The following is a 21,697-nucleotide window of genomic DNA, read 5'->3' as shown; positions in this document are numbered from 1 at the left end:
TCACACAGTAACGCAATAGTATTGAGGAAATCACTTAGTAGTGGGGTAGTATACATAATGGTATAGTGGTTCCTGGTGCTTTGGATGTATGGGTGTGCTGTACCGCATTTAGGCAAGAAAGTCTGATGGAGTTATAGCGGTGTGCACGTTGGCACAAGCCAACATAAGGTAACAAGGTACAAAGGCACTGCCCATGCAGGGCGCAAAGGCCGAGCACTATGTCCCATACATGCTGGAACCTCCAGCAGTCAATGTGACTTAACCCACCACATTCAGAATCATGCTGTGAGTATTTGGCAGGGAATTACGGTCTGTGGAAAATGTAGTAGCGTAATGCCCACCAATCTTGCACTGCATGACATTATGTGGCTTGTGTGAATCATATCTAACAAATTCAAAGTTTAAACAGATTTTCAGAATAGGACATTTTTATTGTGTAGGACTTCTTTCCAACATGGTAGCTCCGAGGGGGCAGACGCTGTAGTCACACCCTAAAGAATCATTAGAGTATTGAAAAGGGGTAAAAACGGGGTTTAAAAGCCGTCCTCGCTCTTCTGAACATCAACAATATTGCCCCCGTCAAGGCTTTGTCAAGGCATCTCGCCCTCAGTCAGCCTGGATTATGTCCTTGTGAGCCCTGCATCTTGCCCGTAATGCTGTAGTGCCGGACTAAATACTGTGAGTTAACTGCATTAGGGCATTTGTGTGTGATTGGACCTGACCGCCAGAGTCAATGTGAATACATGGCTGGGCGTCTCAGTGTGGTTCTATTAGCAGTAGGCCTACACACCTCCATATCTGGCAACTACCCAGGGGCAAATGTTTAGAAAATCATGATGTGGCTCAGACAAGGGCAGAATGTTACGATCTCATAATTAACAAGCATTGAAAATGCAATAGGTCTCGCCCTCGTTTAAGTTAAAGCAATTCTGTTTGTAATTAGGTGGCTTTTTAGCTTTGCTTTTATTACATAACATGCATATATGTATATGTATGCATGCATTTATATTTGTATTTATACAGATATGCAGATGTGTATATATGTGCATATGTATTGTATTTGCAATTGCATTTATATAGCGCTTACTACCCCTGACGAGGCGTCGAAGCGCTTTTTCGGCGAGTAGCACGCTACTCCGGGACCCATAGAGGATTAGTGTTGAATTAGTATAGTGAAACATGCAAGTACATTTTAAGTGGTGGATAGGTTAGTCAGTTATTTGGATTTGGAATGATAGCCGAAGGATAGAGGAGGAAAAAAGGTTTGTATTTATTATATAGCGCTTGTTACCCCTGACGGGGTGTTGAAGCACGCTATTCAGAAAGCCCATAAAGGATTAGTGGTGAATTAATATGGTGAAATATGAAAGTAATTTCAGTGATGGATATTAGTCAGTTATTTGGAGTGAGAAGGATAGCGGAGGGATAAAAGGGGAAGAAAGGTTTGTATTCATATAGCACTTATTACCCCTGATGGGTTTTGGAGCACTTTTCTGGCGAGTAGCACACCACTCCGGAACCCACAAAGGAATAGTGTTGAAAATTAGTATAGTAAAATATGAAGTAATTTGAGTAGTGGAAATGTTATTCAGTTATTTGGGTAGAGAAGGGTAGGTGGCGGGATAGAAGAGGGAAAGAGGTTTGTATTTTTATAGCGCTTGCTACCCCTGATGGGGTTTTGAAGCGCAAGTAGCACGCTACTCTGGAACCCATAAGGATTAGTGTTGTGTGCGCGTAGAGAGAGGTAGAGAAAGTGAGGTAGAGAGAGAGAGGTAGAGAGTAGTAGAGAGGGCGGTAGACAGGTAGAGAGAGAGAGGTAGAGAGTAGTAGAGAGAAAGGTAGGCAGGTAGAGAGTAGAGAGTAGTAGAGAGAGAGGTAGAGAGAGAGAGGTAGAGAGTAGAGAGTAGTAGAGAGAGAGGTAGAGAGTAGAGTGTGAGTAGTAGAGAGAGAGGTAGAGAGTAGAGAGTGAGTAGTAGAGGGTGAGTAGTAGAGGGTGAGTAGTAGAGAGTGCGTAGTAGAGAGTAGAGGGTAGAGTAGTAGAGAGTGAGTAGAGAGTAGAGGGTAGAGTAGTAGAGAGTAGTAGAGAGAGAGTAGTACAGAGTGAGTAGTAGAGGGTAGAGAGTGAGTAGAGGGTAGAGTAGTAGAGGGCAGAGTAGTAGAGAGAGAGTAGTAGAGAGAGAGTAGTAGAGAGTGAGTAGTATACAGTGAGTAGTAGAGGGTAGAGTAGTAGAGGGTAGTAGAGAGAGAGTAGTAGAGAGTAGAGGGTAGAGTAGTACAGGGTGAGAGAGAGTAGTAGAGAGTGAGTAGTAGAGAGTGAGTAGTAGAGAGTGAGAAGTAGAGAGTGAGAAGTAGAGAGAGGTAGAAAGTAGGTAGTAGAGAGTGAGTAGTAGAGAGTAGACGGTAGAGTAGTAGAGAATGAGTAGAGAGTACAGGGTAGAGTAGTAGAGAGTAGAGGGTAGAGTAGTAGAGGGTAGAGTAGTAGAGGGTAGTAGAGAGAGAGTAGTAGAGAGTAGGGGGTAGAGCAGTAGAGAGTAGAGGGTAGAGTAGTAGAGAGTAGTAGAGAGAGTAGTAGAGAGCGTAGTAGAGAGTAAGTAGTAGAGAGTAGTAGAGAGTGAGTAGTAGAGAGTGAGTAGTAGAGGGCAGAGTAGTAGAGGGCAGAGTAGGGCAGAGTAGTAGAGAGTAGTAGAGTAGTAGAGAGTAAGTAGTAGATAGTGAGTAGTAGAGAGTAGTAGAGAGTAGAGAGTGAGTAGTAGAGTGTAGTAGAGTGTAGTAGAGTATGAGTAGTAGAGAGTAGAGGGTAGAGTAGTAGAGAGTGAGTAGAGAGTAGAGGGTAAAGTAGTAGAGGGCAGAGTAGTAGAGAGGGCAGAGTAGTAGAGAGTAGTAGAGGGTAATAGAGAGTGAGTAGTAGAGAGTGAGTAGTAGAGTGAGTAGTAGGGGTAGAGTAGTAGAGGGTAGTAGAGAGAGAGTAGTAGAGAGTAGAGGGTAGAGTAGTAGAGGGTATTAGAGAGTAGTAGAGAGAGAGTAGTAGTAGAGAGTGAGTAGTAGAGAGCACCTGTGCTGTCTTCTGTGCCAGGGTGGAGATAGCGCCTAAAGGCTGCTCGGCGCACACATTGTACTTCCAGGAGGACAGGATGACGTGTTCTTCGTCCTGGTTTCTCTGAACACAGCGCCTCAAATGAACAGAGGCTGGGGAGGCACTGCCTGTGCTGTCTTCTGCGCCAGGGTGGAGATAGCGCCTAAAGGCTGCTCGGCGCACACATTGTACTTCCAGGAGGACAGGATGGCGTGTTCTTCATCCTTGTTTCTCTGCGGCGCCTCGCAGCTCCTTAGCAAGCCCCAGAGGGGGCTCTCCCAGGGCCCCCACAACAAGAGTAACCACGTCTTAACATGGCAACAGGCCATGCATGTGTAAAACATAAATCTTCGGGCTGAGCAATCTAGTGATTCTTGGGCAGAATAATTTACATTGTTTATCGAGCTAATAAGGTAAATGTGGTGTATTAACATTGCAAGCAAAGCTCTACACAGTACCCACAAAAATCGGCAATGTGAAACATAATATACATGATCACGCTGGTGATTTATATTAAATGCATGTGGTTGCAATCATGTAACTAAAGAAAAGTGATACAATAGAGACACATATTGTGACCGGCTTTTCGTTAAAGCACTGAACCGGGGTTGCTACAATAATTCATTTCTCACCCTGAATTACAACTAAACTAAAAGGTTAACTGTACAGCAGCATCAGGACTGCGGGCATGAGGCCGTCACTGGGGTAGAAAGGCAAAGCACAGAGAGACCAAACACGAGGAGAGACAAGCGCGGCCCGTCATGGCACGGACAGCAGATGTGCACGCAGGGGCTGCCTTTTCTGGCGGCGAAAAAAATAGTCCACAGTGTATCACGCCGCCAGTAAAGGGTCCAATACCCGCGTGCACATCTTCTGTCTCAGTTTGTCTCCCCGCGTGCACGCTGGAATCGTATCGATTCCAAAAGGCCTCTCATGGCACAGCAGCGCATGCGCTGCTTTCGCCAGGGCGAGACCTAAAAAACACAAACACCCACAAAGGAGGAGGATAATTAAATCCCTCTGCATAAACTCGAGTGTAGTGAAAATATATCTCGGGGGGAAAAAAAGCTTGTGAATTTCCTTTATCTCTTGGAGCATGTAAACATGGACAGTAGTATATATAACAGGTTTATTAGCTTCTTCCAGATGCCACCATCAGCTCCTTGCCCAGCTCACACTCCAGGACAAATGCCGTTCCAGGAACCTCACAGCAGCTAATGTTCTCACATCCCTTCCATACCGCGTCCATAACACAGTAAGTTTGATGAACCACTGATGAGGTTTTAATAGTCCAACCTAGTAAGAAACACCGAATAGCTACAGAGATAACGGATCGGTGTTCTCTGCAATTCATGCTCGATCCCCATGACCCTCCCCAAGGCTTCGGGCTGATCAATCGATCTCTTGTGTCCTACCTGGGAGTTGGGCTGGTAAGTGGTATGCAAGGCTGACTTCTTCTGTAAGTTCTCCAGCATCAGGGCCTGAAATTAGCGAGAAGGTTAAGGTGAGACACTGAAGTATTCAGCAGCCCTTACATAGGAGAAACCCCTGCCTACTCTCAGGTTCTTTTGTACTAGTATGCTGTTTCAAACAATCAATCAGAGAAATAGCAGACAAGACAACACAAACGAATTGATATCCGCTTTGTATTAATGCATTTCATTACTTCACTACTTTTATTTTAAAAAATGCTGCTTTATACTGCAATTCCATATACAATGTACAAAACAAATCACACATCCCATCATGTATGATGAAATATAAAATATTAATATTCCATCATTCATCCACTTTTAATCACAACCACACTACACTTTCACTAAAACAACTCAAAACCTTAAGGTGTCTGGACAAAAGAAAGTAATCATTATTCTGTCTGCACATATGTAGACACTCATTTCTTCATCGTAACAGTATTTTTTCCAATTAATTGCTAAACTTATTTGTGCCCACTTCTTACGTCTGTCACAAGAAGACCAAAAGAAAGACCACCATCCACAAGTATACATGAGACAGAAGGGGAGACGGAGAAACGTTTCTCTTCTGAACCAGTAGAAAAGAAGAGACCCTCTGTCTTGAGCATGCGAGAATGAAGAGGACCTCCTCATCACAAAACGTCCATGAGAACAGACAGTACTCTTCATTTAATCTAGAAGACTATATGACACAATACTCTGTGAACATCCAAGACATTTGAAAGACACTGCATTCTCTCTGAACCTTTGTGATAACCAAGACCCCAACATCTGAGAAAGTAGAAGACACCACTCTCCACAAAAGCTTATACGTGATTCTCCCCCAATCAACCTCCATGAGACTGAAGGTGAGCCCACTTTCCCCTGAACATCCAAGAAGCAGGCCTAGAACGTAGGGAACTATATGTGGCAATTGATTACCTACTTTACTAAAATAAACTACGACTTTCTTTACATCCCGTGGCAACATCTCGTTTTTTTAAATATACTTTAGTATGCACTTCGAAGTTGCAAAGACAAAGCATCTCTCAGTCAGTGTAAATAGTAAGTACTGACAAAAGTTCTACTTCACTTCATCCTACAACCAAGCACTTTCCAGAAAACTTAGACTTATTGAGGTAAGGGGTGCTAAATGTCAGGGACGGTCTGGGACTATGTGGGGAACACAGTCAGGGACTTGGGCAAGGACTGGGAGCTGGGTAGAAAACATACACAGAAAGAGGAGTACAGCGCTGCCCTGGATCATACAGGGAGACAGAGGAGAAAAAGGGATCCAAAGGGGAAAACTGTACAAGTGAACAAGAGGTGTACGACTCAGGAAGGAAGGACACTCACAAGGCAATTGAGCATTCAGAATAACTACACCCAGGACAAATGTGCAAGACATACATATGAAACAACATTAACAATTAAGGAGAGTGTGGGGTAAAGCACTCAAGAGCTCCACACGGTAAGACTGAAGCTCAGTAAGTTTCCCACCCACAATTGCTCTTACAGATACTGACTGCAAATACCCACTTGTAGGATAAGCATGCCAAGGCAGGGTATGTGGAGCTGATACCTATGGTGATGTTATAACTGCAACTCAAAGACAATACTCACAGTGAACAAGAAACACCACCTAGATAGTCAGCTGTGCCCACGGATCCTGGCGATCAAACAGGAACACGCAAGGCAGTAACAGCAAGGGGGTAGAACTAGACACAAGCACAATAGACAAGGAGCTAGACAGGAGGAGTGCTTAACAGGAAAAGAAGGAAATCACAGGGCACACTTGGCAGAAAGCAGGTAACAAACATACAAGGCAACAGAAGCAAGACAGCAGAATAGAAAGACAGCAAACTAGAACTGGAACCAAGGTAATGGGAAGAAAGGCAGGGACTGGAAAAGGATATACAGAAGGGGAGGCTACAAGGGTATACTAGAATAGTGCAGGTTAAGGAATCAAGAAAACAAAGTAGCATAGAAAGCAGTGCTGGGGCAGGAACAAGAATTGAGCTAAGGCTCAGGAGTCTAGGTAGCACTGTAGGCAGTGCTAGTTCAGGAACAGGGAAATTACTAAAGCTTGAGGTGTCAAGGTAGCACTGCAAGCAGTGCTGGTTCAGGACCAGGGAATGCTAAAGCTTCAGGAGTCAAGGAGGCACTGCAGGCAGTGCTAGTTCAGGTACAGGGAAATTACTACAGCTCAGGAAACGAGGAGTCAAGAGAGCACTGCAAGCAGTGCAAATCAGGAACAAGAAAAGGCGGAAGCCCAGGAACAGGAACAAAGAATAACTATAGCTCAGGACCTCAGGAAACAAGGTAGCACTGAATTCAGGTACAAGGAATAGCTACGGCTCAGGAAACAAGAAAGCACTGCAGGCAGTGCTAGTTCAGGTACAGGGAAAGTCCTACAGCTCAGGAAACAAGGAGTCAAGAGAGCACTGCAAGCAGTGCAAATCGGGAACAAGAAAAAGCGGAAGCCCAGGAACAGGAACAAAGAATATCTATAGCTCAGGACCTCAGGAAACAAGGTAGCACTGAATTCAGGTACAAAGAATAGCTACAGCTCAGGAAACAAGAAAGCACTGCAGGCAGTGCCAATTCAGGTACAGGGAATAGCTATAGCTCAGGAAACAATGTAGCACTGCAGGCAGTACTAATTCAGGTACAGGGAATAGCTATAGCTCAGGACCTCAGGAAACAATGTAGCACTACAGGCAGTGCTAATTCAGATACAAGGAATAGCTATAGCTCAGTAAAAAAGGTAGCACTGCAGGCAGTGCTAATTCAGACACAAGGAATAGCTATAGCTCAGGAATCAAGGAACAAGGATTAACTAAATCTCAGGAAACAAGGATATCAATGGCTCAGGAAACACTGGAACAAGGATCTGTCTCACAGGTATACAGCTACAATGACCAACCTTGGGCTGAAGGGAGCTGGGGCTCTAAAGAGCTCACAGTAATCACATGCATCAGGTGTGAGCAGGCTATCAGCAGCCAGCCACAGGTCAGCTGAATTCCTCCACCCATCCTTGGCCTGCAGGGGTGGAGACAAAGCAGTGTGCAGGGGACTCTAGGTAGTGGAGTTCCAAACATGAGCAGGCTGGCTTCAAGTATGAGCAGGCTGGCTTTCACAAAACCATTGATTGGGAATGGATGTCAATTCCCAATAAGTGTCCAAATGACTGGAAGCCAGGATATGCATGCAGGGGAGGGTCTGGAAGCTTATTAGGAGACTGGAACGCCCCACTAGGCGGCCCCCTGGTGGTGAGCACAGGGAGCAAATCGTGACACCACAAGCAATGTTTAAAATCAGAGTTGTACGATGAAAAATCACTGAAGCAGCCATTGGTGAACTACTGAAAGAAGCCTTCACACAGAAACGTAGCAACAGTACAAAACATTGACACACGTTCAAAAGGGGTAGATGCTTCTAAGCGCACTGCCCAGATAGTTGGCGGTTGGAATGACCTGGGCCACAGTAGTATGTTCGCATTTATCCAATACATGCAATATAATGCCTATTTGAGTTCACTCAAAATATTCCTCCTGTTCTAGAAACTTACAGGAAAACATGTGACCCTGTAATAACATTATCAGTGAATTACAACAACAAAATTGACATAGACTGGTTCACCATGAGACAACAAACAATGAAAATGTAACTTACAGGCAACACACAACTAAAATGCAACAGTTCTGAACAATAGTCTATGAAGCAGCCAAAGAGCGCTAAGCCCAGCAACAATTCAGTAAAGGATAGAAGAATCTTGAGTAGTTGCAACAGTTAGGAACACTAAATAGTTAATTTACAATACATGCACAATGGAAAAATACAATTACATCAGCACGTCTCAAGCTCTGCGGAGCCTGTAAAGGTGGGGGAGAAGTTATCGCAGAGGAATGAGTTCGGAGGAAGATGAGCAGCATCAAAACAACATCCATGTTAACCAAAGCGATGAATTTATGAAAAGTTGGCACAACTAAACTACACTAATAAACACACTTCTGCACTTCATATTAAACTTGTTTCTGCTCAATCATATTAACATTTGCATCTCAAATTTATCACAAAAATGATTTGTTTTCAATATTGTCAACAAATATGATTCTAAGAAAAAATCTCCTACATCGTCACGCAGCAATCATCTGCTGACCTCTCCCTGGCAGGCTCGTGGTCACTATCCAATCGTCTATCTTACTCACTCCTATTTCTATGTGTGTGAATTGGTCCTTGAGACAGTTTGGTATGTGACTTTTGCTTCGCAGACTTAACATTGGGGAACAATACTTTGCAGGAGACGCATCACGAGTCATTACATCGCAAGAACATTTTCAATGCTTATTTCGCACGTCTTTACTATGCAGTTACTTTTTGTATATTTAACTGATGTAAAAATACCAATATGTATGTATATATGTATAGATCTGTATAGGTATGTTTAGGTTTTGTTTTCCTTTCATGAATAAATTGTTGTTAAATCAATCGGCAATGGTGAAGTCAGTGCTTTTATGTGATTCTAAAGCTGACGTATTGCCCACATAATTATGGATATACTGCATTAGTTCATAATTTTAAAAATTTGCAGATTTCATCAAATGTTGTTTCTGGCTCAGATGGATGAAAATAATACTTGCAGAGAAAGCCACATAGTTAGCATTTTTTGCCTCATAATCAGATCACTTTACCACGTAATTTGATCTACCATGCCACATAATCTCAAAAGCACTGACAATGTTAAAGCTACATAGAGGGTTTGAGGCAGTCATTATCAAGATGTAATCTCTATTTCACTGGCAACCATGAAATACTTCCATATTTCAAGGTTCCCTGTTATATACGTGTTTTTATACCACTTTTTGTTCACTAAATGCTATAAATATGTGTGTTATATAAGTAAAAGTAATACATTCTCTGTATCCTGAATAAGTGTTGGTAACGTGATCCTGGTCATTTTCAAGATACTTGACATATGCAGACCTTAGCTCACCATTTGTGAAGATTATACCTTTTCTGCCTACATGCCAATATGCTCAAGTAGAAATCGGGCGGCTCCTTGTTTGCGTGAAAGGGATGCAGTGGGTCAAAGGAGGCAAGATTTCTATTGCCAGTTCTTCACCACTACTCCTTCTTTTACATCTGATTAGATAGTCTACTCTTTGTTGTATCCAAGACATCAATGTAGGAAAGAACTCCCAGTGAACCCATAATATGTCTCCCATCTCAATTTCATTCATGGCCAGCACAGTGTAATTCATGGGCATGTCAGATACGATAGTTGACTCATCAGTCTCCATCTAGGGACACCATATGTCAGCTATCAAGTAAACAGTAAAACTGAGATCTTTAACAAGTTAGACACGATGTCTTGATCTTTTATAACAGAGACATGACCTTGTCTACAGCAATTTCAGAAAGATTACATCCTTCCTACAAAATAATTTTCAACCATCGCTTAACAAGAACCGTCGCAGTTCAAGAACTGGTTGAAGCTCAGCAGTTGCTGCCAACAAATATATTGTAATTTATAAATCCTCAGCACACGTAGATAGTATACATTTTCAATGTATATACTGTAAGGAAACGTCAATACAATAAGACCAGAACACGAATCATATATGAGAAGCCTTCTTCTTGTCTTCTTTATTGTTTCGGATTGTTCAAGCGAAACATCAAGTCACAGCCAACACGTGTTTCGTCGCAATGGGAATGTAGTCCCACGACTTTCTCAAGGCTGTGTAAATGAAAATTATATATCACCTAGTGACATAGACTGATAAGGGTACATCAACAATAACCAATAGATACTTTTTGCAAGACAGAGAAACTGTAGAAATTTGGTGTTTGATGTCGGAATTTTTTTTTTTTTTTTTTTCACGTCTATGTGAATTAAAAGTAGAAATTAAAGACTTTTGTAATATAGGAACCGAAGAAATGGAGAGAGAAGAAGACGTAACCGTGAACTTTACGTATGGTGCCTACGCGTTTTGGACGTCAAGTGAAGTGGCACCACTGATCAATATTAGAGGTGCGACATGGCGGCAGAAAGGGTCACGTACAAGGCGAGAGGCTGCCCCAAAAAATTCACCAGGGTGTGGGCCCGATGGCGGAGGTATCGCGGCCTGGAGAGGGGGCTCTAGCGGGGTAGTGGAGCGGAGGGGGCCGGCATGGTTCATGGATGACGTCTATAGTTCTAGGGCACAGACAGTGGTATATACGGAAGACGCTGGTGTCACCCGCAGCATAAGTCCGAAACAGACTTCCGATGTGATGAGAGAGGGGTGGGGGCGGAGGGCGGGCGAGGTGGGGGTGGTGCTCAATATTGACCTGTCTGTTTGGTTGTTTTACTTTGTGTGTGGCTGTAAACCAAAAATACCAATAAAAATGTTTATAAAAAAAAAAATATATATTAGAGGTGCGAAAATAAACCTTAAAATCGCATGCCAACCGGTGCAGATTCCCATCATAAAATAGGCATAATAGCCTAATTTTTACCTATCTTCTTACTGAAAGCATTTCTGTTAAGTGCAGAAGAGGAAAAATTATCACAATCTCATAATGGGCTTCTAACAGTAAATATCCATACTATCGTAATGAGTCTAAACGGGAGAACCTACTTGAAATGTGGTTATACTTCCGTCCCACATGGGGGTCTGATGTCAAAGCGAGGAGTGGGGAAAATTCTATACTCCTGTAAACACAGGGCTCGTGTGCGGCACAATTCTGAAACAATGAAACGTACGTACATCAGTACTTCTCCAAGGTATCAGTAGCCTCAGAAAGGCATATACACTAAAACAAATGTCAATGGAGTAATAACCCGCAGTAGGGCTAAACAAATGTTTTCTAATAAACTGGAATCCAACATCTTGACTAATTCAGTTTTAAATCAAGTCTCCAATTCGTTTCCATCATTACAGTTATGTCGTTAGACAGAACCAACCGTCCCCTTACCTCCGATATCAGCCCGTATCCCGTGCCCTCGTCCTCGTGTATCCGGAGCGGACGGTTGGTTCTGTCTAACGACATAACTGTAATGATGGAAACGAATTGGAGACTTGATTTAAAACTGAATTAGTCAAGATGTTGGATTCCAGTTTATTAGAAAACATTTGTTTAGCCCTACTGCGGGTTATTACTCCATTGACATTTGTTTTAGTGTATATGCCTTTCTGAGGCTACTGATACCTTGGAGAAGTACTGATGTACGTACGTTTCATTGTTTCAGAATTGTGCCGCACACGAGCCCTGTGTTTACAGGAGTATAGAATTTTCCCCACTCCTCGCTTTGACATCAGACCCCCATGTGGGACGGAAGTATAACCACATTTCAAGTAGGTTCTCCCGTTTAGACTCATTACGATAGTATGGATATTTACTGTTAGAAGCCCATTATGAGATTGTGATAATTTTTCCTCTTCTGCACTTAACAGAAATGCTTTCAGTAAGAAGATAGGTAAATATTAGGCTATTATGCCTATTTTATAATGGGAATCTGCACCGGTTGGCATGCGATTTTAAGGTTTATTTTCGCACCTCTAATATTTTTTTTTTTTTATAAACATTTTTATTGGTATTTTTGGTTTACAGCCACACACAAAGTAAAACAACCAAACAGACAGGTCAATATTGAGCACCACCCCCACCTCGCCCGCCCTCCGCCCCCACCTCTCTCTCATCACATCGGAAGTCTGTTTCGGACTTATGCTGCGGGTGACACCAGCGTCTTCCGTATATACCACTGTCTGTGCCCTAGAACTATAGACGTCATGCATGAACCATGCCGGCCCCCTCCGCTCCACCACCCCGCTAGAGCCCTCTCTCCAGGCCGCGATACCTCCGCCATCGGGCCCACACCCGGGTGAATTTTTTGGGGCAGCCTCTCGCCTTGTACGTGACCCTTTCTGCCGCCATGTCGCACCTCTAATATTGATCAGTGGTGCCACTTCACTTGACGTCCAAAACGCGTAGGCACCATACGTAAAGTTCACGGTTACGTCTTCTTCTCTCTCCATTTCTTCGGTTCCTATATTACAAAAGTCTTTAATTTCTACTTTTAATTCACATAGACGTGAAAAAAAAAAAAAAAATTCCGACATCAAACACCAAATTTCTACAGTTTCTCTGTCTTGCAAAAAGTATCTATTGGTTATTGTTGATGTACCCTTATCAGTCTATGTCACTAGGTGATATATAATTTCCATTTACACAGCCTTGAGAAAGTCGTGGGACTACATTCCCATTGCGACGAAACACGTGTTGGCTGTGATTTGATGTTTCGCTTGAACAATCCGAAACAATAAAGAAGACAAGAAGAAGGCTTCTCATATATGATTCGTGTTCTGGTCTTATTGTATTGACGTTTCCTTACAGTATATACATTGAAAATGTATACTATCTACGTGTGCTGAGGATTTAGAAATTATTGTTGCCAAGCTTTTGCTTACCATTGTAGAGTGTGTGGTTTCTCTACGCCTTACAGCACCGTCATATAAGCGAAGTATGAGAATTGTTGTGCACTTTCTCTGAGGCGCCATTATACCTATAACCCTTAACCACAGATCTGTCATTACAACAAATATATTGCCTGTAAAGGAGTGATTGTGTTTCATTGCTCTCTCAATTGAGACGACAATTTCTAGTTCCGGCTCTTCGGTTACTCCAGATAAGATCTTGCCAACCCGCCGTGATGGTTTTGTTGAACAGCCAGTCGCTGCAGCTTTCTTGCAGGACAACAAAGTTTCTCCAACAAGTAAACAAACAGTTATAAACGCAGCAGGGGTAGAGGAGATTGTTTAAATACTTTTAACTATCATGCTCTTGATGTTTTAAAATATATACTATAAAGCTAAGGGTCTCGTGAAACGTAAAGCATTTCATAGTTGCACTGTTTTTAACATTTTAACACGGTCATATGAATTCTCGTACATTAGGCATCGTTTACACTAAAACCGCACTCAGGAAACTCGGCAAATATGTATAATGGTTTTAAACTGCTTTGCAATTGTTCTGTCTAATCAATAATAAAGACTTTGAGGGCAAAATGTTCTTTACATGCAAGGGGCCCAAAAGAGATACAGAGCCTGTGCCAACAGATATAGATATAGATGCAAGGTACAGCATTACCTCCTCGTCCGTCTTCCTCGCCACAGTAATCACCAATGAGCCTTCGGCTCCCACAGAAACTCCAAGTATACATTTTACATTCTAGTCTCCCTCTCCCTCCAATATGGCCCCTGACCACACAGCCAATCCCATAAAGGGATACAAAAAGCACCTGAACGACCTGTTTTTTTGTTTCTGCACTGCTCCGAGTGCTGGGATTCCTGCTAGTCAGGTGAGTGTGGGGCGGCGGTCCTGCTTTAGCGGACTCGGGGGCCCCGTGATCGTTTGGTTGGGGGGGGCATGTAATTGTTTTTTGTTATCTTATTGTGTCCCCCTTTCCAACGTGCCTCTCCGGTTTCGGCTTTATGCGAAGCCGGCGTGGCGGCGGTCGGGTCGTATGGTGTCCCGCCTCGTCTCTATGGCTGCGCCTCTTTGTCCTGCTTTAGCGGACTTACGAGGCAGGTTTTGGGTTTCTGCCGACCGCGCGTCCTGCTTCAGCGGACTACTGCGGTCGGCGCTCTGTTCTACGCGCTTCCATCACGATGCGCTGTTTACTTACTTTTAGCCCTGTGTTTGTGGCACTTCCTCGGCGATTGTCTGGGAGCTGTGTCAGCATCCAGAACGGTCTTCGGTGGCGATTTTGGTGCGTTAAGGGGCGCGGGCTTCCGGCTCTCTTTTTATTTGCATACTGGGGGCGTGTACTGGTATTGCCTTGCACCTGCTGGCCATTTAAGGGGCTGTTTCTCGTTGTTGTTGCTGCTTGATGGTTCTTCCTTTGCGGCGTTGCGTTTGGTGTGTGATGGAGGTTGCTGATGATTCTGTTGCTCCTGGCCTGGGGGCTGTCGCTTCTGGGTCTCAGGATGCTTTACCTTCGTTATCTGTACTCCAACAGAAGATTGATTCCGCTGTGTCTACTGCCTTGCGTGGCAAGTTGACAGCGCCTCCTTCTAAAAAGCTCAGGTCGGATCCGGCCTCCCAAGTTGGTTCTGACGCTGAGGAGGATGTGGAGATTCGAGGTCGCTTTGTGCAGGGTGCTGATCTTGAAGACGTACTGGGGCACATTCGCTCCAACTTGCTATTTCCTGATTCGGTTGCTCCGATGGAGGATGATTTTTTTGCGCAGTATCAGCGTCTGGATCCTGATAATCTTCCGCTGCATTCTTCTGTGGTGAAGGTGTTGGAGACTGAGTGGAAGGATGTTGATAGAGGGGCTTTCCCTCGATATTTGGCAAAACGTTACCCTTTACAGGATTTTTCTTCCAAGTATCCTTCCTAGGTGAAGGTTGATTCGTTGATGGCGGCGATGTCCTCTCAGGGGTCTGTGGTCTCTGAGGATTCCTCCCCGGCGGATCCTGTGGATCGGAAGGTGGATGGGGCGGTGAAGCGCACTTTTTCTGCTGCAAATTTTTCCATCCGGGCTGCCACTTTTTCTTCTTATACCATTCAGTCCTTACTGAAGGATTTTCAGTCCTTGGCTGAACTGTTGGACCAGGGCGAGGATGTCTCCTCTACGTTGGCCATGATGGAACAACAGGTTCGTCTCCTTTCGGACGTCTCTTTTGATGCCTTGGGTGCGGCTGCTTCTGTGGCTGGTTCTTCTGTGGCGGCTAGGCGCCAGTTGTGGCTGCGCTCCTGGAAGGCTGATGCTGCCCAGAAGTCTTTGCTTATGAAGATTCCTTTTACTGGTGTCGAGCTTTTTGGTCCTCCTTTGGAGGATATGGTGAAGAAAACTGCGGAGGATAGAAAGCTGCTGGCTCAGGATCGGGCTGGGCGTTTCCGTTCTTTTGGTAATACCCGTGCCTTTGGACCATCTCGCAGGGGCTGTGTACACCAGCCCTTTCGTGGTAGGGGGCGTGGACAGGGTGCCCCTTCCACTGATAAGTCCTGGTTCTCCAATATTCAATCCTCCGCTTCTGCTCCCTCCAAGTCATGACTCTGTTTCCCTGGGGAAGGGTCCGGTTGGGGGTCGGCTACGATTCTTCCTGGAGTCCTGGAGAATGACTGTGTCAGATCAGTGGGTCCTTCGGGTGGTTTCCAAGGGTTTTCGCCTTGGGTTCAGCCGGGATCCTCCAGACTATTTCAGATCCACTCCTTGCCCCAGGTTGGCTCTCAAGAAAGTGGCGCTTTTGGCCGGTATAAACTCTCTTCTGGCAAAAGGTGCTGTGATCCCGGTTCCGGAAGCTCAGCGGGAGTTGGGGGTGTACGGCATCCTGTTCCTTGTGTCCAAGCGCACGGGGGATTTGCGACCTGTCCTGGACCTGAAGTGGCTGAATGGGTTCGTTCCTCCTCTGTCTTTCAAGATGGTGTCTCTGAAGTTGATCCTCCCTCTGATTTCTCGGGGAGACTTTCTGGCGTCGATCGATCTGCAAGACGCCTATCTCCATGTGCCTGTGCATCCCGCCACTCAGCGTTTTCTGCGGTTCTGTGTCCTGGGTCGGCACTTCCAGTTTCAGGTATTGCCTTTTGGTCTCTGCTCTGCTCCCAGGGTGTTTACGAAGGTTCTGGCACCTGTCATTGGTCATTTGCATGGGGAGGGCATTCAGGTGTTTCCCTACCTGGACGATTTATTGATTTCTGCTTCTTCTCTTTCTAAGGCGGTGGTCCATGTCCAGAGGGTTTGCCAGGTCCTGGAACAGCACGGCTTCCTGGTGAATGTGGGGAAAACATCCCTGGTTCCTACGCAGGATCTGACTTTCATAGGGGCTCGTTTCAAGACTCTGTTGGGATCAGTGTTCCTGCCACCTGCTCGGATGGAATCCGTTCTGTGTGCTGTTCGATCCCTGCTGTCACGTCCTTACCAGCATGCAAGACTTTGGTTGAGGGTTCAGGGTCTCATGTCCGCTTCCCTATCTGTGGTTCTTTGGGCTTGCCTTCACATGTATCCCGTGGTATCCCACATTTTGCTGCATTGGGACCCCTGTTCTCAGGATCTCGATCACCTGATTCCTGTGTTGGTGGGGGTTCGGGTGGCCCTGGAATGATGGTTGGACGTGGTTCCTCTCTCCAGGGGTTGTCCTTTTCTAGTGATTCCTTCTCGGGTCCTCACTACAGATGCCAGCCTTTTGGGATGGGGTGCTACTCTGGGGGACTCTTCGGCTCAGGGTCTTTGGGATCCGATTGTGAGGTCTTGTTCATCGAATTACAGAGAGCTGAAGGCTGTCCAGTTGGGTCTGGTGGCCTTTTCGAACCTTCTCTTGGGTCGTCATGTTCAGGTCCGGACGGACAATCAGGTGGTCATGGCGTATCTCAATCATCAGGGGGGCTGCCGGGTTCCTTCACTTAGTTCCCTCAGTTACAAGATTTGTTCTTGGGGGAGTTGCACCTGAAGTCGCTGTCGGCTGTTTACCTTCCGGGTCAGGAGAACGTGGTTGCGGACTGCCTGAGCAGGGTCTTTCCGTCCATGGGTTCCTTGTCCCTGACGCACCGGAAGTTCAGGGTTTTGCGACGGAGGTTTGGGTCTCCGATTGTGGACCTGTTTGCTTCCTGATTCAATGCGAAGATCCGTTACTTTTGCACGATTATGCCATGTCCGGAGGCATGGAGGATAGATGCTCTGACCTTCCTGTGGCCGCGAGGCCTGTTGTACGCATTCCCTCCTGTTCCCCTGATCCCCGTTGTGTTGCAGAAGATCAAGAGGGAGGGGGCCCTTGTTCTTCTGATTGTACCAGGTTGGCGTCGCCGCCCATGGTTTCCCCTCTTGTTGGAGTTGGCGGTGGGCTCGGGGTGGCTGTTGCCCTTCGATCCCTTTCCTCTGATGGGGCCTCCACTTCCTCTTCCGGTGTTCCGGTCCTTGGGTCTGCGGGCCTGGCTCTTGAGAGGGACTCCCTGATTCGGGGTGTGATGCTATTCAGCGATCCCGGCGTCCGTCTACTTTGCGTTCCTATGCCAAACACTGGGACAACTTTGCTGCATGGTGCGTTAGGCGCGGTCTTTCTCTGTCTGATTTGGATCCTGCCCGCGTTCTTGATTTTTTGCATGAGGGTTTTGATTTGGGGTTAGCCATCTCTACTCTTCGTGCACAGTGGGATGCCATTCGGGCGTTTCATGCTCTTCCTTTGGTTTCTGTGTCGCCGTTGGTGTCTAGGCTGTTGAAGTCTCTGGCCTTTCAGCGTCCCCGTCCTGTTCTGTCTTCTCCTCCTTGGGATCTTCCCCTGGTTCTGCGTGCGCTGCAGTCGGTTCCTTTTGAACCTTTGGAGTCGGTTGAACTGAAGTTCTTAACTCTTAAGGTCATCTTTCTGGTGGCTGTTGCTTCTGCCAGGAGGATTGGGGAGTTGGGTGCCTTCCTGAGGTCTGCTCCTTTTTTATGTGTTCTGGAGGATCGTGTTGTATTGCGTCCTCACCCCACTTTTGTTCCGAAAGTGAATTCGTTTTTTCACCGTTCTGCTGAGGTGATTCTTCCGGTTCTTTGTCCTGATCCCTCTTCTGAGGATGAGTCGTTGCTGCATATTCTGGATGTTCGGCGCGCCTTGTTGATTTACCTAGATTGGACTTCTTCTTTTTGCAAGGTGGACAATTTGTTTGTGAATTTTGGTTTGTCCCTTAGGGGTTTGCGTCCTTCCCTCTCCACTCTCAGTCGTTGGATTAAGGACGTTATTCTGTTGGCTTACGGTTCTTCTTCCTTGGTTCCTTCTCTTCCTGTTCAGGGGCATTCCACTCGTTCGGTTGCTGTCCCCTGGGCCGCTTTCAAGGGGGTGTCCATGGAGGATATTTGCCGTGCTGCCACTTGGTCTTCCCCTCATACCTTCATGTCGCGCTACCCTCTTCGGATTGGGGGGTGCTTTGGTTGCCTTTGCCTCTTCTGTGCTGGGTTCCGGGGTCCCGTAGGTTGGAGGTTCTCTGTGTCTCTTTCCTGTTTTTGTAATAAAGTTTTGCTTTGCTGCTGACTTTTGCTGGTGGACTCTGTTCTTCCATGAAGCGGATATGCTTTGGTATCGGCTCATTGGTGATTACTGTGGCGAGGAAGACGGACGAGGAGGTAATGCCCCGGTTACTTACCGGTAATCTTCATTACTCCGAGTCCTTGTCTTCCTCGCCACAGTATAGTTTCCCTTTCCCTCCCGGCCCTCTTCTTGGCTTCATGTCTACGGCTTGATTTCTCAGGTCGTTCAGGTGCTTTCTGTGTCCCTTTATGGGATTGGCTGTGTGGTCAGGGGCCATATTTGAGGGAGAGGAAGACTAGAATGTAAAATTTATACTTGGAGTTTCTGTGGGAGCCGAAGGCTCATTGGTGATTACTGTGGCGAGGAAGACAAGGACTCGGAGTAATGAAGATTACCGGTAAGTAACCGGGGCATTAACAGATAGAAGCACTGTGACAACAGATAAGTGTAGCTGCGCAGCATATGAAAGGTGCATCACTAACAAACACAAAGGCTTGTTACGGCGCCTCGTTTGTTGATGCCAGATTATGGATTGGTTTGACATCGGTAGCAGCCACCACATCCTCTCAAGGAGCAGGTCAAGTACTACCAGCTCCGAGACACTCCTACCCCTCTGCGGTCTTGGCGGTGAATGCTGGAGGGTGGACAGCCTCACTCAGACACTTTATTACTACGGCCTTGGTGAGAACCACTTGATGGAGATTTTGAAATGCTACTTTGGGCTAGAAAGTGGCAATTGCTCTTTTAAACAAGCATTGGCATAGCCAATAGGTCTCGCCTTTGGGACCGTATAAGTATTTAGTAATGCAGCACAATATCCTTGGTGCAACAACATTAACTGTTGCATGGCTAAACATTTATAAGGTCCTAAAGGCGAGACCTATTGGCTATGCTAATGCTTGTTTAGCTTAGGTGCTTTAAGCCACGCCTTTAGCTGCATCGGCCTCGCCCCTTTGAGAGACCCCCCTAGTGTTTTTTTAACCCACTGAAAGCCCTGTTGCTGATACAACTCCTGCTTCAATATGCTTTTCCTTGTACATTTTTTTTATTTTGTATTTATTTTTAAAGTTTTATATAGCGCTAGCTTGACCCGTGGGTATCAGAGCACTTTACATACATACTGTAAAGAAAAACAGACGGAAATTGCATTACATAGTAGGCAGGCAGTAAGGAAGCAAAACCAGGGATAAATAAAATACAGCATGGAAGATAAGGTGGTTAACACAGTCCGGTCACCAACTATCCTTGAATGTCAAGAGAGAGGAGTAAACTCGGATATTGAAGTCTAGGTTAGTTGACAGTGGTCAGGAAAGTATTTGTTAAGGAGATGGATTTTCAGGTCTCTTTTGAAACAGGAGAATGAGGGGTTGCAACTGAAGACTCTCAGACATTATTCTGGTCTGTGGTTTGTACCACCAAAGTGGGTGTTCTGAACCGGAACTTAGCACTCTTTCACTTTGGGTGTATGCCCTGATCAAGGCTGTAAACCCCAAGAAGGGGGTGGGGGGGGGGGGGTCACGTAAGTGGCTGAGACAGGGGGTCTTATGATAAGCGTTACATATTAACTGTATTCTACAGCGGGTGCATTATTTTCCATTAATTGTACTAGCCACAACAGTCACGGCGTTTGTTTGTTTAAGATCAGTAACTCTCGCGCCATGTGAAATCAATCACGCCTATTAACCCCAGCACGGAACGGTCTGTGATTCTTTATGTTCTCTGAGACTTGTCATTCAGAGATTTTGTTTGGAATTACGAACACATCATGGTATCTCGCTCTCTCCCTCACACACACACTATAACAGTGTGTGTGTGCGCGTACAAACGGATAAAGTGTCCTTACTGGACCCTCATCTCAAACGACTCCACACTGCCCGATATGAAGAATTTGCCAGGGTCTGCCATTTGACGCCAATTAACCCATTTATCAGGTTCTCCTGTCCAGCACGCAGCCTGCCCTCCGGAGATCAATGGGGTGTACCATTTGGAAGCACTGAGACTTGTAGCACATTACCCACGTCACTCAATGGGAAGGTATCGCGGGCTTTAATTTATTGTGAGCAATTAAGCCCCCACCTCTCCTCAGCTGTCGCCATAGTAGACTCCACAGCAGTCTGCGCTAATTGTCGCAGTGTTTGTTTGTGGGCAGTGGCGCGGAGTTCATGCTGGGTGGTGTCTCCACAAAACAGTGTACTGTCGTGGGCTGCCTTTTTCACTCTTATATTTATTTATGTGACTTGAGCTCTGGCGCTGCTACACATGTAGGCTAGGGTGACCAACTGGCATTGGTGCAAATTCAGGACGATGAGTGTAAAAATTCAGGACAAAGGGTCAAAATTCAGGACACAAATTCAGGACAGGAGGTAAAAATTCAGGACAAAACTTCAGGACAATAGGTAAGTTTTACAGACACATCAGAGGAGGTCGCGCAATAGTATATAAGTAAACCCAGCCATATCCAAACATATTCAACCATTTGCAAACCTATCCATCATGTATCATTTCACTCATCCATCCCTTCATCCATCTTTTCACTCATCTATCCATTATCCATCCATCCACCCTTTCACCCTATCCATCTGTACACTCATCCATCCACTCTTATACCCATCCATCCATTCACTCATCCAGCCATTTACCCTTTCACCCATCCAGCCATCCTTTCACTTACTCATCCATCCATCCATCCATCCAGTCACTCATCCTTCCACCCATCCACCCTTTCAGTCAGCCATCCATCCTCCCTTTCTCTCTCCATCGACCCTTTCACTTAGCCATCCTTCCTTCCATCCACCCACCCATCCATCTACTCATCCACTCATGAATCCATCCATTGACCCTATCACTCATCCATCCTTTCTCTCATCCATTTATCCTTTCACTCCTTCACTCATCTATTCATCCTTTTGTCCATCTACCCTCCCTTTCACTCACTCATCCATCCTTACATCCACTCTTTCACTCATCCGTCCATCAATTCACCCTTGCACTTATCAATTCATTAATCCATCCATCATTTCAATCATCCATCCACCCGCTCACTCATCATCCACCTTTTCACTCATCCATCCTTTCACTCATCCCTCCACCCTTTTACCCATCCAGCTATCCTTCCACCCATACATCCAGCTATTTACCTTTTCTCTCATCCATCCCTCCACTCACTCAATCCATCCATC

The 21,697-nt window shown here is 45.5% G+C and overlaps 1 protein-coding gene across 1 annotated transcript in view; it reads right to left on the bottom strand.

The window, feature by feature from the left end:
* The window catches only part of LOC146870712 (apoptotic chromatin condensation inducer in the nucleus-like), a 593,254-nt gene that overhangs the window by 381,918 nt on the left and 189,639 nt on the right, over nt 1–21,697 (bottom strand). The window contains exon 5 of the mRNA XM_085643796.1: nt 4,489–4,554. Coding sequence (XP_085499922.1) covers nt 4,489–4,548 — 60 coding nt within the window. The 5' untranslated portion in view covers nt 4,549–4,554. The remainder of the gene's footprint in view (nt 1–4,488; nt 4,555–21,697) is intronic.

This window comes from Triturus cristatus, chromosome 1_1, assembly GCF_964204655.1.
Source record: "Triturus cristatus chromosome 1_1, aTriCri1.1, whole genome shotgun sequence".
NCBI classification, from domain to species: domain Eukaryota; kingdom Metazoa; phylum Chordata; class Amphibia; order Caudata; family Salamandridae; genus Triturus; species Triturus cristatus.
Note: the sequence above shows the minus strand (reverse complement) of the source record. Positions and strands in the feature narration are given on the sequence as shown.